Genomic DNA, 18,533 nt, shown 5'->3' on the forward strand with positions numbered 1-18,533 from the left:
ACATCTTCTTCTGGAGGCCTACCCCAGACTAATCTCTCATCTTCCCACCCTGTTTTCCCCGGTATTGCCATTTGAGCACTTCCATTTCACCTGAGGACTCAATCGTAAACTTCCAAATGCTTAATATAGTGCTTGGCACCTAGTAAGGGCTCAGTCAATGCCATTGTTTGATTGATTGACTCAAGTATTCAGACATCCTCCCTTCCCCCACCACTACCCATCCCAAAACTCTTATTCAATCAGCCATATTAATTGAATATTTAATCTTTGTGCAGAACACTGTACTAAGTGTTTAAGCGAGTAAGTACACTGTAATGGAGTTGGTAGACAGTTTCCCTGCCCACAGAGAGTTTACAATCCAGAGGGAGATACAGACGTTATGTACTTGTTTTTGTCTGTCTTCCTCTCCCTGACTGACTTGTAAATTCTTTGGGGCCAGGGATCATATCTACTAATTCTGTTGTACTCTTTCATGAATTTAGTAAAATGCTCTTCCCACGTTAAGCACTCAAGCAATGTGGCCTAGCGGACAGAGCATGGTCCTGGGAGCCAGAGGACTTGGGTTCTAATTCCAGCTGCTAATTGCTAGCCGTGTGACCCTGTAAAATGGGAATTCAGTACCTATTTTCCCTCCCACTTAAGACTGTGAGCCAAGTGTTGGAGAGGGACTGTGCCCGACCCAATTGACTTGTACCCACCCCAGTGCATAGAGCAGTGTTAGACATATAGTAAGCGCTTAACAAGTACCATCAAACAAAAAAAGATTGATTGATAGATGTTGATGATCTCTCTGACCTCCCCCAGCCATCCATTTCTTTTCTCTCCTCAACTCCATTGACCTCTTGCTTAATTCCACCTCAGCTGCACACCAACTGCACACACACAATAGACCTAATCATTTCAAAGCAGTGCTTCCTATCTCATCTCGCCTACTCCAAATTATTACTTTCTGACCACAGTTTTCTTACCTTCCACCTCCACCCTCCCCTTCCCCCCGCGTCCTGTGAATTCAAGGTAACCTCTGTATTCTAGACTCGCTCTACCTCTCCTAGCCTGTTCTCTGCCAGCCCTCTCATCCCTAGGTACTTGATATCGACCGTAACCTCAGCTTCAACATCACTTATGTACGTACCTTTTATTTATATCAATGTTCGTCTCCCCCTCTGGACTTGAAGCTCCTTGAGGGCAAGATACGTATCTGCTAAGCTCCCAAGTGCTTAGCCCAGTACTCTTCACGTAGTAACCATTCTGTAAGCACCATTAGTTTGTACTTTCCCAAGTGCTTGGTACCATGCTCTTTACACAGTGAGCACTCAGTAAATATGATTGATGATGATGATCAATTGATGGATGTAAAAGTACATGCCCCCTCCACCAGTCATGACTCTTTTCCTTCCCCACTCCGATTTCCTTCATTGCACCTGCTCCGTCAACCACAGCCCAGAATCAGCACCAAAGCCCGCTTCCTCTGCTTCTCTGCTAGTGCAGCTGAGAGGAATCCAGGCTGACTTTTGTTCTTACAAATTCAGGCCACCTTGCTTTCAGCTCTCCATTGTGCTTGACAGTTCTGCTATCGCTCCCTTATTGACTCCCCTCCAGTTCTTCCAAACCTGTAACTCCCTTCTGAACCCTCCAGCCTCCATACCACCTCCCTTCCCAGCTCCTTAACACCATGCCGTCGTCGTTCTCCTGCTGCCAATCTTGTTTCTCGAGTTGCAGTCTTCCACTTGCTCTCCCAATCCACCACCTCTGTCTGCACCTCCAACCCTTCCCCCTCCTCCTAAAATCTCTCCTCCCCCACCTCATTACTATCCCCAACAGCTCTGTCGACTTCTGCCTTTAAACCCACTCATCCCCCCCATACTAAAATCCCCCCTCCACCAATCGCTCCATCTCCCTGCTCCATTTCCTCTCCAAACTCCTGGAACAGGCTGCAGACACCCACCACCTTCATTTCCTCATTAGCTTCCGACTCTTTCACCCCACCGAGACTGTGTTTTCTCATGTTACCAATGACCTCTTTGTATCCAAGTCCCTCTCACTTGCTTTTGACACTGTGAACCACTACCTCATCAGGCCTCGGGTTCGCTGACGTGGCTCCAACCTGCTTTTTTCTGTCCACTCCTCAGTTTGGTTCACTAGCTGCTGCCCTGGCTCTTATTCTCTTCCTGCGGGCGGTCTGCCAGGCTACGTTCTGGGGCCTCTCCTCTTCTCTCCTACGCTCGCTCTCTCGGGAAGCTCATCTGTTCACACGGCTTCAGCTACCATCTCCGTGAGGACGACTTCTAAATATACCTCTCCAGACTTGACCTCTCATCTAACGGACAAACTCGCATCTCCAACTCCGCTACTATACTCGTTGCCTCTTGGACTGTTATCATTACTGTTCTATTTGATGAACGCATACTATGCGCCAAGCACTGTTCTAAGTGTTGAGGCAGATATAATAATAATAATAATAATGTTGGTATTTAAGTGCTTACTATGTGCAGAGCACTGTTCTAAGCGCTGGGGTAATCAGGTTGTCACACATGAGGCTCACAGTCTTAATCCCCATTTTACAGATGAGGTAACTGAGGCACGGAGAAGTTAAGTGACTTGCCCACAGTCACACAGCTGACAAGCGGCAGAGCTGAGATTCGAACCCATGACCTCTGACTCCCAAGCCCGTGCTCTTTCCACTGAGCCATGCTGCTTCCCACGTTAACATCAGATCCGTCAGACAATTACTCTCTCCCCACTCAAAGCCGTACTGAAGATTGTCTCTCTTTATTGGTGTATTGTACTTTCCAAGCGCTTAGTACAGTGCTCTGCACACGGTAAGCGCTCTGTAAATATGACTGAATGAATGAATGAATAGTATCAGCCTTCTCGCTGGTTTTCCTGCCTCCAGCCTCTTTCTCCTCCAGTCTATACTACGCACCGCTGAACAGGTCTTCTAAAATGATTGCACAGCCCACATTGCTCCACTCCGCCAAACCTCTCACTGACTTCCCATGTTCTTCTGCGCCAGAGAAAAACTCCACACACTCATTTTCAAGGATCTGAACCCATGCACTCAATTTCACACACTATTCCCCAGCAGTGGCTTAGTGGAAAGAGCACGGGCTTGGGTTCTATTCCCAGCTCTGCCACTTGTCTGTTGTGTGACTCTGGGCAAGCCACTTAACTTCTCTGTGCCTCATTTACCTCATCTGTAAAATGGGAATGAAGACTGAGCCTCACGTGGGGCAACCTGATTACCTTGTATCTACCCCAGTGTTTAGAACAGTGTTTGGCACATAGCAAGCGCTTAACAAATGCCATAGTCATCATCATCATCATCATTATTATTATTATTATTGTTCTCTCTGCTCTTGTCTATATAAGCCTCTCCTGCCTTTGCTGCCTCGCCCAGGTTGTTTCCCCAACCTGGAATCCCCCCCTCCCTAAATGGAATATCCACATAATAGTAATAAGCAGAGTATTTGTTAAGCACGTATTATGTGCCAAGCACTGTATTAAGCACTGGGGTACATAGAAGACATTCAGGTTGGACACAGTCCCTGTCCCACATGGGGCTCACAGTCTAACAGCCCCCAACAAGCCATCCTCTGTTGGGCAAATAGCACTCACGCACCTATTTATACTCATCTGAACATTTTTGTATATATGCTAGATCAGTTACTTTCTCTAATTATTCTTTTTGCAAAAAGTTTTATGTCTCTCTCCCCTATTAGAGTGGAACCTCCTTGTCAGCAGGAACCGTGTCACTTCTCTGTTTCATACTTCCAAGTGCTTAGTACAGTGCTTTGTACCCAGCTGGTACTTAATAAATACTATGACTAATATTGCTACAGTTCAGTAGATATTACTTCAATTGACATCTGTGGTCATTTTGAGCCATTTTTTTCATTGAGGAGTGAGTGGCATTTGGGGTTATTGATTTAAGTCAGATTGTAATGGTGATCCCCTTTCCAATTAAATAAATCGAGATATTTTATAGAATACCACTCTGTGGAAAAAAATAACATATTCCAATTAGAGCTACTCGTGTTGTTTTTTTCAAAAATTTTCCATTTCTTTCCTGAATTGGATAGCACAAATTATAATTCAAAGTGGTTAAATGCTAATAAGGCTCTCATTTCTTTTTGTTTCTTCTTTTAATTACAGGTGAGGTATTTGACTATTTGGTTGCACATGGAAGAATGAAGGAAAAGGAAGCCCGAGCTAAATTTAGACAGGTATGTTTCCCCCTTTCATAGCTCACCGACTCGAGACCTGAAGGCAAACACACAGTTGCTTACAGCCATTTACAGGGCCCAGTTGCTTGGGCAAAGTTGGTCATTCAGTCGGGAATTTAGTTCCCAGCTCTACTGGTGACTCGTTTAGACCCGCCTACTTCTCTATTTAGAAGGGTTTCTAACATCCCTCCTGCTTCATGTGCACATGCAGAGGATTCAGACTCACAGGTCGCCGCTTCTGAACTTCATTTCAGTCCAGAGCTCCAAACGCTTTCCCCACTAAGTCTTCTGCCAGAACCTGTGGCATTAAATCAAATCGATGTATGATCACGCTTCCTCTGGACCCTGCTGATTTTGGCGGAGGTACCTCCAAGCCACGAGATGACCAGAAAATAGGCTTTCCGAAGGGAAACGTGGAAAAACAAAGGGTCTGGGTGATCTACAGTCTGAATAAATAATTCTGGGGTAATCAGTAAAGAACGTGGCTAGTCACACACACCACTAAAGGAAAACCGGTGCCGACCTTGAAAATCCTAGTTAATCCTCTCCAAGGAAAAGAAGCTAAGGCCTGCGCTGTGTTGCGTTGCTCACAGAATTGACCTGGCTTCTTCCAAAGGCATTGATTGGATCCACTCCCCCGCTGGGGAGATTCCTGCTGCTTTTTTCTGTGGAGAGAGGTGAGTCTCAGAGAGTGAATGAGTGTCTGAGAAAGGAATGGGGTAGGTGGAAGGTGCTCCGTGAGCATTTTTGATGGCAGTGACAGTGAAGAAAAGAGCAGCAGAACTAGCTCTATAAATTGAGTGCAACTGCCCAGTAGCAGTTTAGACAGGATTGGGGGAAAGTACGAGTAGATTATCACATGCCAAATAAGTGGGAGTTGAGTAGTATAGGCGATATCTTGTTCCTTATTGCAATCACATTGTCTAATAAGCATCGTTTAAAATCAGCACTCCGAGTATTAACAGATGTCAGTCTTTCCATAAATAAAGATGAGGGTGCTGATGGTCTTGTTTTTCTAAAGCACAGTATTTGAATGGAGGCACCAGCAATTCATGTGTGAGGGCGTTTGAAGTGAAGTGATTTGCAGTCAATCTAAACTAGCATCCTCATCTCCCACCCAGCACCTCGGTCATTCCCTGGCACATGAAGGAAGGCAGCTGATAGGAAACAATTTATTCTGGAGTACTCCCTGCACCTGTGTAATTAGAAAGGGGTGGGAGGTGTGTGGGTGTGGAGGGAGGAGGTTGGTGGGGGGCGTGTGAGAGAGCCAGCGAGAAATGCAGTCATTCTAGTGAACCAACAAGCCATATTCTACTTAATCAGACCCATATGGCTGTGTCAAGCTGTTTGACATATTGACCTTTAGTACTTCAGCAAACCTTAACCTTTTAAAGCTGCTCTGGCTACTTTAATTAAAGCAACTTCAGTATTATTTTTTTTTACCAACTGTGGGGCATGACCCAGAGTCCCATTAGTCCAGTTTTACATACACATCGGTGCTAACAGACTGAAACCAATATTCAGTAGTATTTATTCAGAGCTTACTGTGTGCAAAGCACTGTACTAAGCGCTTTCACTGGGTCTGTTAATCATTTCTGGGATGACTTAAGGAATGTCGCATCAGTATTCCCTTTTTTCCTTCTATGTTTCTCCAGATGAGACTTTCCCATCAAAATAAATACAGATTTCTAAACACAGAGGATACGAGATAGCATTTTCATGTAATAATCAGCTGTTTTGATTAGGCTTTGGAAAAAGGAAGAGTTCTTTTATTTTTAACTTTTTAACATAGATGTCAGTACTGCACCTAAAAACTGGTTTTTAGCAACAAACAGACTTGGCCAGTTTGTCCACCTCAGGAGTAGTCGTTAGTGAGTGTTTCTGTCAAATCATCACTAAAATATATGTCCAATTCATCATGTCTGCCCTGGTTGTATTCAGGAGTGGATTTCTGAAACTTTTTTCCCCGTTAATCTTTGATTTATAACTGTACCACTGGTATTCAGGGCTTTGAATTTGAACCCAATAAAGAGTAAAATGAATAAAGAGGCGCAGTTTCTGCACCTGAATGATGGACTTATGAAAGAAACCCTTTCCTTTAGGATATTGGTGATACCTGCAAACGAGGCCTTTTAATAGTGATTACATTTTCCCTTTTGTGAGAAGAGGAAATTGCCAACAGGTAATAGAAAATTTGTACTAGAAAGTGTCTGATATTTGTTCTGGGCCAGAAAGCACTTTTGTTTCAGATCTCGTGTTTCTGAACCAACTTCTCTACTGTGGTGTTTCTGGTCAGAGTGGCTAGGCATTTACAACCCCAGATCTTGAGGAATTTCTCCAGTTTCCACTTAAACTAAGAACCTCATGTGGGACGGGGACTGTGTTCCCACCTGATTAACTTGTATCTACCCAAATGCTTAGAACAGTGCTTGGCACATAGGAAGCGCTTAACAAGTCCCATAATATTAATAATAGTTTTATGAGTGTGAATTCTACATTCCTTCCTTTTGGACATAGGATCGGTATGAGTTGGACTAAAAGTGGTGGCCGTGGGAGGGTGGTCTCCGTTCAAGTTAAGAACTAATTAAAATCCAGACGTGGTTTTGCTGCTGTTGGTGGAATTTTCAAATCCCACAGAGGTGGGACTCCTGACATCCCTCAGTTAAAACTGGGGCTAGAGTTCCTGCTTTTCTCTGGGTTTATCGTAATGCCTTCTGGCAGCCTTTGCAGTTGCCATCCCCTCGATTTTAAATAGGAAAATATTTCCCTACTTGTGCAAAAGAGGAAAATATGACCACACACACAGTGGACTCCGAGTGATTCTGTTTTCCTGCCCGGAATAGGCCCTCTTTCCGCATTCATCAGCAGATGGTTTTCTCTCTTCCCAACTCTTTCCCCCCACTGCCCCCAGCCCCCAATCTTTCTCCTAGTTCCCGCTAACCACACACACATACTTTTTTTGGTTGCTTTGCATGTGTGTAGATTTCAAAGGGAACACGTGGGTGTCTAACCTTTCCTCCTCCCTTTCTCTGCTTTCCCTCAATGTTTCAGCCTCTCTGGGAAACTGCAAAGTGGGGTAATATCCGAGTCCTAATTGAATACATTCCAGTGTTCCATGCTTGCTCAGAGATGCCTGCACGCAGAGAAAAGATCTCCAAATGTAAAGCTGTCTACATTCCATACTTGGTGTTAATGAAAGCATTAGTTAACTTCGGGTAAATTAATTAAGTAGCCTGGGAGAGACACACTTTAGCTGATAACTACCTTGAGAAGGGAGATACCCAAAATCTGATGGAAAAGAATCTGAAAGGAATTTTTTAAAGTATCTTAGCTATCCGAAAGAAATGAACATCAGGGTGAGAAAGACAGACCTGCAGGAGTACAGAAAGGAAATAATTGTAGTATTTGAGGTATTTAAGTGCTTACTTTGTGCCAAGCACTGTACTGAAGTGCTGGGGTACATAAGTGGTAATCCGGTCCCACATGGGGCTCACTAAGTAGGAGAGGGTGTGGGTCTTGAATCGCCATTTTGCAGATGAGGGAACTGGGGCACAGAGAAGTGAAGTGACTTGCCCAAGGTCACAGCAGACTCGTGGCGGAGCCGGGATTAGAACCCTGGACCTTTGACTCCCAGGCCCACGTTATTTCCACTAGTCCACAGAATGCTTTGCAAGATGAAATAAGGAGGGTGGCAGAGGGAGTTCTTGATTTTCATGAATATAAAACTAATCCTAAATGTCCACTTATAATAATTGTAGTATTTGTTAAGGCTTACTATGTTCCAAGCACTATTCTAAACACTGGGATGGATACAAGGTAATCAGGTTGGACACAATCCCTGTCCCACATGGGGTTCATAGTCTTAATTCCCATTTTGCAGATGTTGTACTGAGGCACAGAGAAGTGAAGTGGCTTGCCCAGGTCACACATCAGACAAGTGGCGGAGCCGGGATTAGAACCCTCATCTTCTGACTTCCACTTCACAGGGGATGATTATGCTGGGAGCTTTTAGAGCTGGACCCCTAGTCTCGCTCATCCTAGGTCTCTAACAGGACGTTAGAGTTTCCAGTCAGAACTAAAAATACCCAGAATGGTAGCAGCGCTGCAGGCTGTTCCTTCCAGGCCTTGTCCCTTATATAATTCCTGCCCCAGTTTTACCCCCATTTTACACTCAAAATGGAAAGTTGCCACTTATGAAACTGATGCATTTGAGGAAAAGCCATCCAGATCTGCCAACTTAGTATCAGTAACATTTCAGATATGTCGGGCACATCTCCCCATACCTTGGTTTGGGCTACTGACCCCTGTGTGATATAGATATGGAATCGGACACCTTTCTGCCCAGTGTTTTTCCTTTTTTTTTTTTGGTCATTTTTTAAGCGCTTACTGTGCCAGGCACTGTACTAAGCACCGAGCTAATCAGATTGGTCACAGTTCCTGTCCCACATAGGACTCATAGTCTTAATCTCCATTTTATAGATAAGAGAACAGAGGCACAGAGAAATAAAGTGACTTGCCCAAGGTCACACGGCAGTCATGTGGCAGAGCCTGGATTAGGCCCCAAGTCCTGACTCCCAAGCCCAAGCTCTATCCATTAGGCCACACTGCTTTTCTAGGCACCTCTAGAGGCACTGCGAATTCCTGCAAAAAAGTAGAGGAATCTTTTCATATGTGTGCCTTTTTGATACCATTTAAATGGGAATGGTTATTTTTTATCAGTTTCAGAATGTTAAAAAAAATTTGACCGTCCCCAGGAACTGATGCAAGTAAAATACCAGTTCGGTCCAGAAGTCTCAAGTTAGTACAATAGCCACCCTAATCGCAGAGCCAAAGCGTTCTCCCGCTGTCATTTCAAACCCTCGCTAGGTGCTGAGTAGATGACTGTCCTAGGGGATAAGGGGAGTTGAGGAAGAAGAGACAATCCTTGTCTTCCGGAAATGTACACTCTACTAGGAGAGATAAAACAAACATTGAAATAATTGTAAACACAAAGAAAAGAAATAGGTAGGTTTAGGAAAGATGCCAGAAAAAAACCCAAGATTAAAAACATCCAAACAAATGACAGTGAGAAAATGCTGAGAGTGAATGACTTTCTAGATTGAAACCCTTAGGGTCACTCTGAAGTCATCTTGGGAGGAAACCTGGTTTCAGCAGAGGATGGTGCAAGGAAGCGAGCAGGATAACTGACAATAATACTAATTATAGTTGTGGTACTTAAGCATTTGCTATGTGCCAGACACTGTACTAAGTGCTAGGGTAGGTACAAGCAAATGGGATTGGTTACAGTCCCTGTCCCACATGGTGCGCACAGTCTCGATCCCCATTTTACAGATGAGGTAACAGACACAGAGAAGTGAGGTGATTTGCCCGAGGTCACACAGCAGCCAAGTGGTGCAGACAGGTGGTGGAGCTGGGATTAGAACCCATGATCTTCTGACTCCCGAGACCATCCACTATGCCATGCTGCTTCCCATCTGCCATGCTGCTTCCCATAACACCTTTCCCCGCCAAGGAAATTGATTTTAGAATGAGCAATTGTGGTGAATAAACTTGTATTTAAGGTGTTAATTAGTACTTGGTACCAGGGACCTTTCTCGCTCTTGAAATGCAGTACAGATGAATGAGCATCCGTGTGAGTTTAACAAGCATTGATTTTTTTTTTCATGATGAATGTGACACCTCAGTGATAACATTTATATAACTGGGCTTATTTTCTATCCAGATAGTATCTGCAGTGCAGTATTGCCACCAAAAGCATATTGTTCACAGGGATCTCAAAGTGAGTAGAAAAAATGTTTTGACTCAACATATAAAAATCTTTGTGCTATTGTACTTGTGGCATGTTGCTTGTATTGATGAAGAATTCAGGGCTTAAATCTGTTTTACCTAAAAATTATTTTGCAACTGTCTTAATAACAAAACCATTATTTCAAATAAGTTGCTCCTGTAATGGAGTGGTAAAGGGAATTTCACAAAAAGCAAAGCAAAGGGGCATTTGGTAAGTACAGAATAATTTGGTTAGAACATTCCCTTAGGATACTGTCTCAGATCCAGAGTTAGAGATCGGTCGACCCCAGCAAACACCCCTTGAATTTCTGCAGGCCTTCTACCTTGGTTGCAGCAATTTGAGCTCAGACAACAGCCTCGTCCATTAAGTGAAACAGACTGCTCTCTGACTAAGGTGGTCCAGAGAATCAGAGGCGAGGCTAGAGCTCTACGTGCCCTGCTGCAGCTCCTCCGGATGTCCACTTCCCACCTTCCCCAAAACAGTCTGTCGCTCAGTCAGTGGTATTACAGAGTACTATCCTAAATTCTTGGGAGGGTACAGTACAGTGTAGTTGACAGACCCAAGTTTACAGTCTAGAGGAAGAGGCAATAATAGTTGTGTACTTTAAATCCCGAGGAAGTTATGAAATAATCAAGTCAGACATAATCCCTATCTCACATGGGGCCACGGCACACCGGGATGATTTATCGACAGCAAAAATATTCCCCTAATCCGCGGTGGTTAAGCCACTCCAGCCCAACCGCTTGGTTTTTTGGGAGTTTGGAAGTCTCTGTTAGACCAGAAGCTATGGAATATAAGGGAACAAGCCAAACCTGAAGCATTTGCAATGGTAGTGTCGGGCTGGCCAAGCTAAGGGGAGAAGAGGGGAAGGAAGAAGTTGGTGCAAGACTCTTGCATGGCCCATTTGGGAGCAGCATTTAAATTATTGGCCGTGTGCATCGTTCGATCACTGCATGGAGATGGAACCAAGTCATACTGTGTTGGGACCAAGATTAAATGGTTCATAGATATGATGACTCAACAGTTCGACCCTTTTTCAGGGGGATCTATTTTCCGGAACCGGTAGTTGATAATCATTGAGTAGTGTTTGTGAAACCGGTGTAGAAAGCTGGCAATCCAAACTAACGGAGACCAAAGCTCCATTCAGATCATTGGGAGTCTACATAGTCCAATCATGTCTTGCTCTGTTATCTCAGACAAGTTTCCACCCAGTTTTACTCAGGTATTCCGGTTGTGATTAGCCAAGCTAGTCTGGGTTCAGATCCCCAGTAATTGGCTTTTCACGGTACATTTTCTGCTTAATGGATGCCTTTTTTGCCACTTTGGCATTCTCAGCAACACCATCCATCAAGGTTCGATTGTTTATTAATGACTAATTCCCTTTTCCCATCTAGAGCACATTCCCTCCAGGCATGTCAGAGACACAGGAAATCTTTTTACCCTGTTGACTACCCTATCTGTTCTCTAGAGAGGGAACTGATTTAAATAGAAACTATTAAATGGCACCAGTTTAAAAGTTTTAAAAAGTAAATGTTTTATTTAGTCTGTGCTTAAAGCAAATGCACATTTCAGAGTAATCTCAGGTTTTAAATAAGTTGTATAACTTTTTCAAAGTTCCCAGACCGCCATCATGAAATTGACTGTTGTAATTTTCTTAACCTCCCACATGTTAGAAATGTCTTTAATGCTGGAATTTCTATGGACATTCGACTTCTTTCTCAATTGTGATAAAGAGTTAATTTGTTTTTCAGTTGGCATCCTAGTTTTTTCCAAAAGAATATTTTTTTCTTTAGATGGTTAGGATTTTTTTTAACTTGTTTCACACTTAATTTTAATTGTGCTTGCATTTAATTCTAAGGGTTTTTCTTCTCTTTTTCCTTTAGGCTGAAAATCTATTGCTTGATGCCGATATGAACATTAAAATAGCAGACTTTGGTTTTAGCAACGAATTTACAGTTGGCAATAAACTGGACACATTTTGTGGCAGTCCTCCTTATGCAGCTCCAGAACTCTTCCAGGGCAAGAAATATGATGGACCTGAAGTTGATGTTTGGAGCCTAGGTGTCATTCTGTACACTCTCGTGAGTGGATCTCTTCCTTTTGATGGACAGAACCTAAAGGTATAGGAAGCAATTTTATCCATCTTACTAAGTAAAACTTAAAACATCTACCTTCGGATTTTAAACTGTCCTGTGATTTTTTTTTTTACCTCTTTTCAATTCCCCGTTTTTCACCCCAGGAACTGAGAGAGAGAGTATTAAGAGGAAAATACAGAATTCCTTTCTACATGTCCACGGACTGTGAAAACCTCCTCAAACGTTTTCTGGTGCTAAATCCAACTAAAAGAGGCACTCTCGAGGTAATAGCACAAGTCAAAATGGCCTAGCGTTCTGTGTATATATCTGTAATTTATATTAATGTCTGTCTCCCCCTTAGACTGTAAGCTCATTGTAGGCAGGGAAGATGTGTTTGTTTATTGTTAGTGTACTCTCCCAAGTTCTCAGTACAATGCTCGGCACTCAGTAAGTGCTGAATAAATATGATTGAGTGACCAGTGAAAAATGTGCAGGGCAGGGAATCCGGAGACCCTACCATTTGCCTGCTGGGTGGCTTTTGGCCAGTTACTTAACTTTTCTCTGTACCTCAGTTTTCTCATCTGTAAAATGGGATAAAGTACCTATTCACCGTCCCCCTTCGACTGTGAGCCTTGTGAGGAACAGGAACTGTCCAATATGATATTCTTGTTACTACCCTGATGTCTGGAACCTAAGCACTTAATAAATACCATAGTATGATCATTTATTATAAGTGATTGCAGAATTTTGAAATTCTTGAAAATATTTTAAGGCCTCTGCTCTACTGGGGGTGTGTGAGTGGGTGAGCTCCAGCCTTAAAACATTTTCAAGAATTTCAAACTTGTGCTATCATTGTAATTTTTTCTTTAGGTAAAACTTATGAAAAACTGAAAAGAAACTTTTCCTAAAACCTGTATTAGGCATTGTGAGTATTTAACTTTGACAGCTTTTTCCACTACTAACTGGTAGTTCGATTTTCTAGCAAATCATGAAGGACAGGTGGATCAATGCTGGCCATGAAGACGATGAGCTTAAACCATTCGTTGAACCAGAACTAGATATCTCGGACCAGAAAAGAATAGGTAATCTTAGAAGGAATTTTATTTTGTCACGCGGAGTCCTCAAAGCACTTACCAGATTTCATTTGTGTTTTGGTTCCTATATACTGCGTGGACGAAGGTTAAGCCTGAGTATTGGAAATTCAAGCTACTTTATCTGAATCAAGTTATTCTGCAAGGGTCTCACATTCAGAAGTTTAACTCAACTTTTTTCCTTTAATTAACAATAGGCAACTGAGGAATGGGACAGCATATGTTCATATTAGGAAAACATACTATCTTTTTAGTCAAAGTGGGAGATTTTACCCAAATGATCTATTTACATAGAAGTGTTCTCTCCTCCTTTTAGATATTATGGTGGGAATGGGGTATTCACAAGAAGAAATTCAAGAATCTCTTAGTAAAATGAAATATGATGAAATCACAGCTACGTATTTGTTGTTGGGGAGGAAATCTTCTGAGGTAAGAGTAATTCAGAAAGGAAATGCTATAATACCCTTCAACATATTCATCTGGCTGTGTTTTTGTTGTTTTGAGTTAGAATTCCTTTTTGGTAATATATCATTTCTAAGAATGCCATGTTATTTAGCTTACCTTTGTTTTAACCAACTCCTCTGACCAAGTTTACTAGAATTTTTTTTTATGCTACTCAATTTCCAATTAAAGTCTATGTAAGAACTAAGTTATATTTGAAAGCATAGCAGGTAAACTTGGTTTTAGTTAAGTACATTTACAATCAATACTTGAAGAATGATTCAGACTGCGAACCCATTCCTAAGCTTGCTTGTTTCTGCAAGCCGTGGTATTTTTCAGTTCTCTGAAGCAGATTATGGAAAAACCTAACAAATTGCCTTCTTTTTAAGTATTGGAAGGGCAAGTAAAAACGTGCCTGGTGAGTGAATTCCGGGCTGTAATTTGAACATTAAGGCGCTACCTGAAGAAACTGTAATTTGGGTTTTTTGTTTTGTTTTTTTCAACAATTCACTTGAGCCATTTTAATGTCTCTCCCAGCTGGATGCCAGTGATTCCAGTTCCAGCAGCAATCTTTCCCTTGCAAAGGTTAGGCCAAGCAGTGATCTCAATAATAGCACTGGACAATCTCCCCATCATAAAGTGCAGAGAAGCATATCTTCAAGCCAAAAGCAGCGACGGTACAGTGACCACGGTGAGTGAAACTCGAAAAGTATGGCAAGTAGGTGGCTATTTACCTACCCTTTCCCCTCTTGAATCGTGAAGAGGGTGATAATGATGGCTTCATTTTTAGGGGCTATTTCTTGGTACCCAGGCAAGCGGGGAATTCTTTATTTCCTGGTTCTTTTTATCAGTTGCCCACGGCCAAGCCTGCTCACTGCAGAGTTATGCACGTATGAAAGTAACGGGCTTAGCATCTGAACTACCAACTAAATTACACGACTCCACGCAGCTTTGCCTGTGAAGGCCTAACTTTTAAGGCATTCTTTAGAGAATGCCGGTAGCTACTCCATGATTCTCAGTTTTAAAGAATAGCCTGCTTTACGAGGCAGCTGTTACCTCAAATAGCTGGCTTAAGTCGCATTTATAATGGGCATGTCATAACCTGCAGTCAGATGTAAGGCCAACTGATTTTATACTTTCCCTAAGTAACAAGGTCCGGAGGGGAGGAGAGGAGCAGCAGCAATTCTGATCCAAAGTGGTCTAAGCATGTACTTGCCCAGGTGTCGTCTCTTACCACCTCCAGGAAATGCTTGAATTTTTGTTTTTTGTTCAACGTTTGAAGAGTTATCCGAGTGGCAGTGCATGTCATTGTTGATTATCTTAGATTTTAAACCCCTGGGGAATGAGGACTGTACCTAATCATTCAGTCAATCAATGGTAGTTATTGAGCACTTACTGTGTGCAGAGCACTGTACTAAGCCCTTGGGAGTTGGTAGACACATTCCTTGCCCACAGCAAACTTACAGTCTAGAACCACACTGAAAGTTGGTGGCAGTTAAATGCTATTGTTGCACAGAGAGATTTTAACTCATTCATTCAGTTGTATTTATTGAGCATTTACTGTGCGCAGAGCACTGTACTGAGCGCTTGGAATGTACAGTTTGGCAACAGATAGAGACAATTTCTGCCCAACAAGGGGCTCACTGTCTAAAAGGGGGAGACAGCAAAACTCATTGTCTGTACCCATGTTTGCCTGAATTTAATACAGTCTCTGCTTGCTCCAAGCTTCAGATCTAAAAATATAAAGCTCATGAGAGATTTAAGCACGTCAGAACGTAGATGTGGTAGTGAAGAGTCATTTCCCATCTTTCAGACGGAATGTCTGATGGCCCAGGAACCTTGCCTCTCTGCTACACTCTTTATTTCCTTTAGGAGCAGAGCTGTCTGTTAATTAGAAAGGAGCAGGAAAGGACTGCCTCCACCCAACAGGCCGGGAATATGAAAGCAGCAGCTTCCACGGAGGAGGCTTGCAGCCTCGCCAGCTTGACAAGGCAGGGTCATGGAAGAGTTAGGGAAGCAGCATGGCCTAGTGGAAAGAGCACAATCCTAGGAGTCAGAGGAGGTGGCTTCTAATCCCAGCTCCACCCCAGTTTTTTATGGTCTATGTTAAGTGCTCACTGTGTGCCAGACACTATTGGGTTAGTTACAAGCTAAGCAGGTTGGACACTGTCCATGGGGCTCACAGTCTTCATCCCCATTTTACAGATGAGGTAGCTGTGACACAGAGAAGAGAAGTGATTTGCCCAAGGTCACCCAGCAGACCTTGGGCAAGTGGTGGAGCTGGGATTAGAACCCAGGTTTTTCTGACTTCCAGCCTCATCCTCTATCCATTAGGTCATGCTGCATCTCAAGTTTCTGACACCAAATCTGCTGAAACATGAATCCATTATATTTCTGTAAACTGTCAAATACAGATAAAGAAGACTCTTGAGTATTCTCTCGTGTAATTGCTTCACTTTTCATTTTCACTTTTGTTACATTAAAACATGCGTAGGGCAGCTGTGGAGGATGTAGACGAATGATATCTAGCACTAAGGGGAAGAGGAGAAAAAAGAGGGAAAAAGAGGGGGGAAAAAAGAGGAAGTTGGTGGTCACTTGAAGCTGTTCCTCTTCTCCCAAATGTTGTATTCAGTAGATAAATGATGAATTAACTCCCCCTCCCTAATGCTCGGTCTCAGCCTCCTCCTCTTTCTCCTCCTCCTCTTCGTCCAGCATTGCCACCCCGAGTTAGTTCATCCTCCCCTGGCAGCTGCATAGCCAGGTCAGAGGCTTTTCCTCCCCCTGGCCCCAGTGAGGATGAGCCTTCCAGAGCCATCACAGCACTTCCTACTGCTTCCAGAGTGCGAACTCTGGTGAAGCTTGAACAGCGGCGGCGACTTTGGGTCCGTTGGTGTCCTCTGCCTATTGCCGTTCCTTTGCCCCAACATCTCTACTTTGGAAGAATGAACTAGATTACAGAATTTGCAAAACTCCAGAGATCCCAGTGTTTCTTACATAGAGTAAAAGACTGACAATTATGTGGTTCAAAAAAATAAACTTTTATCACCTCAAATCAGGATGGGACAATTACATGATAGAGGCAGTTACACGAGTAATTATGACATAAAAAGGGCTATTCCCACAAGGCAGCTGCCAATCAGTCTGGGTCTACTTGTTTTTGGAAAAAATTCTCCTTTAGTATAAAGTAATTGCTTCCGTCTTAGAACATGTGAAGTTTTTCTGAATTAGGCATTAAGTGGCTCTGGTGACCTGGGGTAAGTGGCTGAAATTGTTGAAGTAAAACTCCCAAATAGATATTCATGGACTTGTGGGGGCTTTTCCTTGAAGTAGTTTTTAGTTAACAATACGAACATAGATTTTTTTGTTATCACTTCTTTGCCTACGTTTCCCCATTCAGCATACCAGAGCTTATTATTAGACTGAATCAAAATTAAACACAATATGCCATGGTTGTGGAATTCTGATAACAATCAGAGAATTTGTTCAGGCTGTCTCTTATTCTACGAAAAGAAAAGTACAAGATTGTAAACCTAGGATCAATCAACCATTTATTGAGTGCTTACTGTATGCAGAGCACTGTACTAAGCACTTAGAGTACAATATAACGGTTGGCAGACATGTTCCCTGCCAATAATGAGCTAACAGTCTAGAGTGGGAAACAGACATTAAAATAAGTAAATTACGGATATGTACATAAGTGCTGAGGGACTTGGGGAGGGATGAATAAAGGGAGCAAATCCAAATTTAAGGGCAAAGCAGAAGGGAGTAGACGAGGAAATGAAGGCTTAGTCAGGGAACTCTTTGGAGATGTGCCTTCAGTAAGGTTTTGAAGGTGGGGAGGGTGATTATCTGTCTTATATAAAGAGGGAAGGCATTGCAGGCCACAGGCAGAGCATGGGCAAGAGGTGGGCAGCGAAATAGATGAGATCGAGGTACAGAGAGTAAGTTGGCACGAGAGTGAAGTGTGCAGGCTGGGATGTAATAGGAGAGCAGTAAGGTAGGAGGTGGGCAAGGTGATTGCTTCAAAGTCGATGGTAAGGAGTTTGTCTTTGTGGATGTGGATAGGCAACCACTGGAGATTCTTGAGGAGTTACGAAACACAAACTGAATGGTTTTGTAGAAAAATGATCTGGGCAGCAGAGTGAAATATAGACTGGAGTAAACAGGAGGCAGGTAGGTCAGCAAGGAGGCTGTTAGAGTAATCAAGGCAGAATAGGATAACTACTTGGATTAACATGGTAGTAGTTTGGATGGAAAGGAAAAGGCGGGTTTTAGCGGTGTCATGAAGGATGAACTGTCAGGATTTAATGACAGATTGAATATGTGGGTTAAACAAGAGATGAATTGAAGATAACTCAGGGTTATGGGCATGTGAGACAGGAAGGATGATGGAGCTTTCTATAGTAACAGGAAAAGTCAAGGGGAAGGACAGGATTTGGGTGGGAAGATAAGGAGTTCTGTTTTGGATTTGTTAAGTTTGAGGTTCAGTGGGATATCCAAGTAGAGATTTCCTTTAGGCAGGAGAAAATGTTAGGCTGCAGAAAGGGAGAGAGATCAGGGCTTGAGATTTTGAAATCATCTGCATAGAGAGGGTAATTGAGGCCAAGGGAGCGAATGAGTTGTCCAAGGGAGTGGGTGTAGACGGAGAAGAGAAAGGCATCCAGAACTGAACCTTGAGGGACTCCCACAGTTAGGGAATGGAGGCAGAGGAAGAGCTTGTGAAGGAGACTGAGAATGAGCAACCAACTGAGAAGGGGGTGATTGACAGTGTCGAAGGCAGCTGAGAAATCAAGGAGGATTAGGATGGAATAGAGGCTGTTGGATTTGGCAAGAAGGAGGTCAATTTGTGACCTCTGAGAGGGAGGTTTTTGTGGAATGAAGGTGGTGGAAACCAGATTGGGAAGGGACAAGGAGA

General features: G+C 43.0%; 1 protein-coding gene across 5 annotated transcripts in view; it reads left to right on the plus strand.

Annotated features, from left to right (window-relative positions):
• MARK3 (microtubule affinity regulating kinase 3) overlaps nucleotides 1-18,533 on the plus strand; it is a 110,906-nt gene that overhangs the window by 61,963 nt on the left and 30,410 nt on the right. For all 5 annotated transcript variants that reach the window (XM_007665045.3, XM_029060750.2, XM_007664977.3 and 2 more), the window contains 7 exons: nucleotides 4,153-4,223; nucleotides 9,946-10,002; nucleotides 11,895-12,131; nucleotides 12,251-12,370; nucleotides 13,069-13,168; nucleotides 13,494-13,606; nucleotides 14,156-14,309. In XM_007665045.3, the coding sequence (XP_007663235.2) occupies nucleotides 4,153-4,223; nucleotides 9,946-10,002; nucleotides 11,895-12,131; nucleotides 12,251-12,370; nucleotides 13,069-13,168; nucleotides 13,494-13,606; nucleotides 14,156-14,309 (852 nt within the window). The remainder of the gene's footprint in view (nucleotides 1-4,152; nucleotides 4,224-9,945; nucleotides 10,003-11,894; nucleotides 12,132-12,250; nucleotides 12,371-13,068; nucleotides 13,169-13,493; nucleotides 13,607-14,155; nucleotides 14,310-18,533) is intronic.

The sequence above is a fragment of the Ornithorhynchus anatinus genome, chromosome 1, assembly GCF_004115215.2.
Source record: "Ornithorhynchus anatinus isolate Pmale09 chromosome 1, mOrnAna1.pri.v4, whole genome shotgun sequence".
Classification (NCBI taxonomy): Eukaryota; Metazoa; Chordata; class Mammalia; order Monotremata; family Ornithorhynchidae; genus Ornithorhynchus; species Ornithorhynchus anatinus.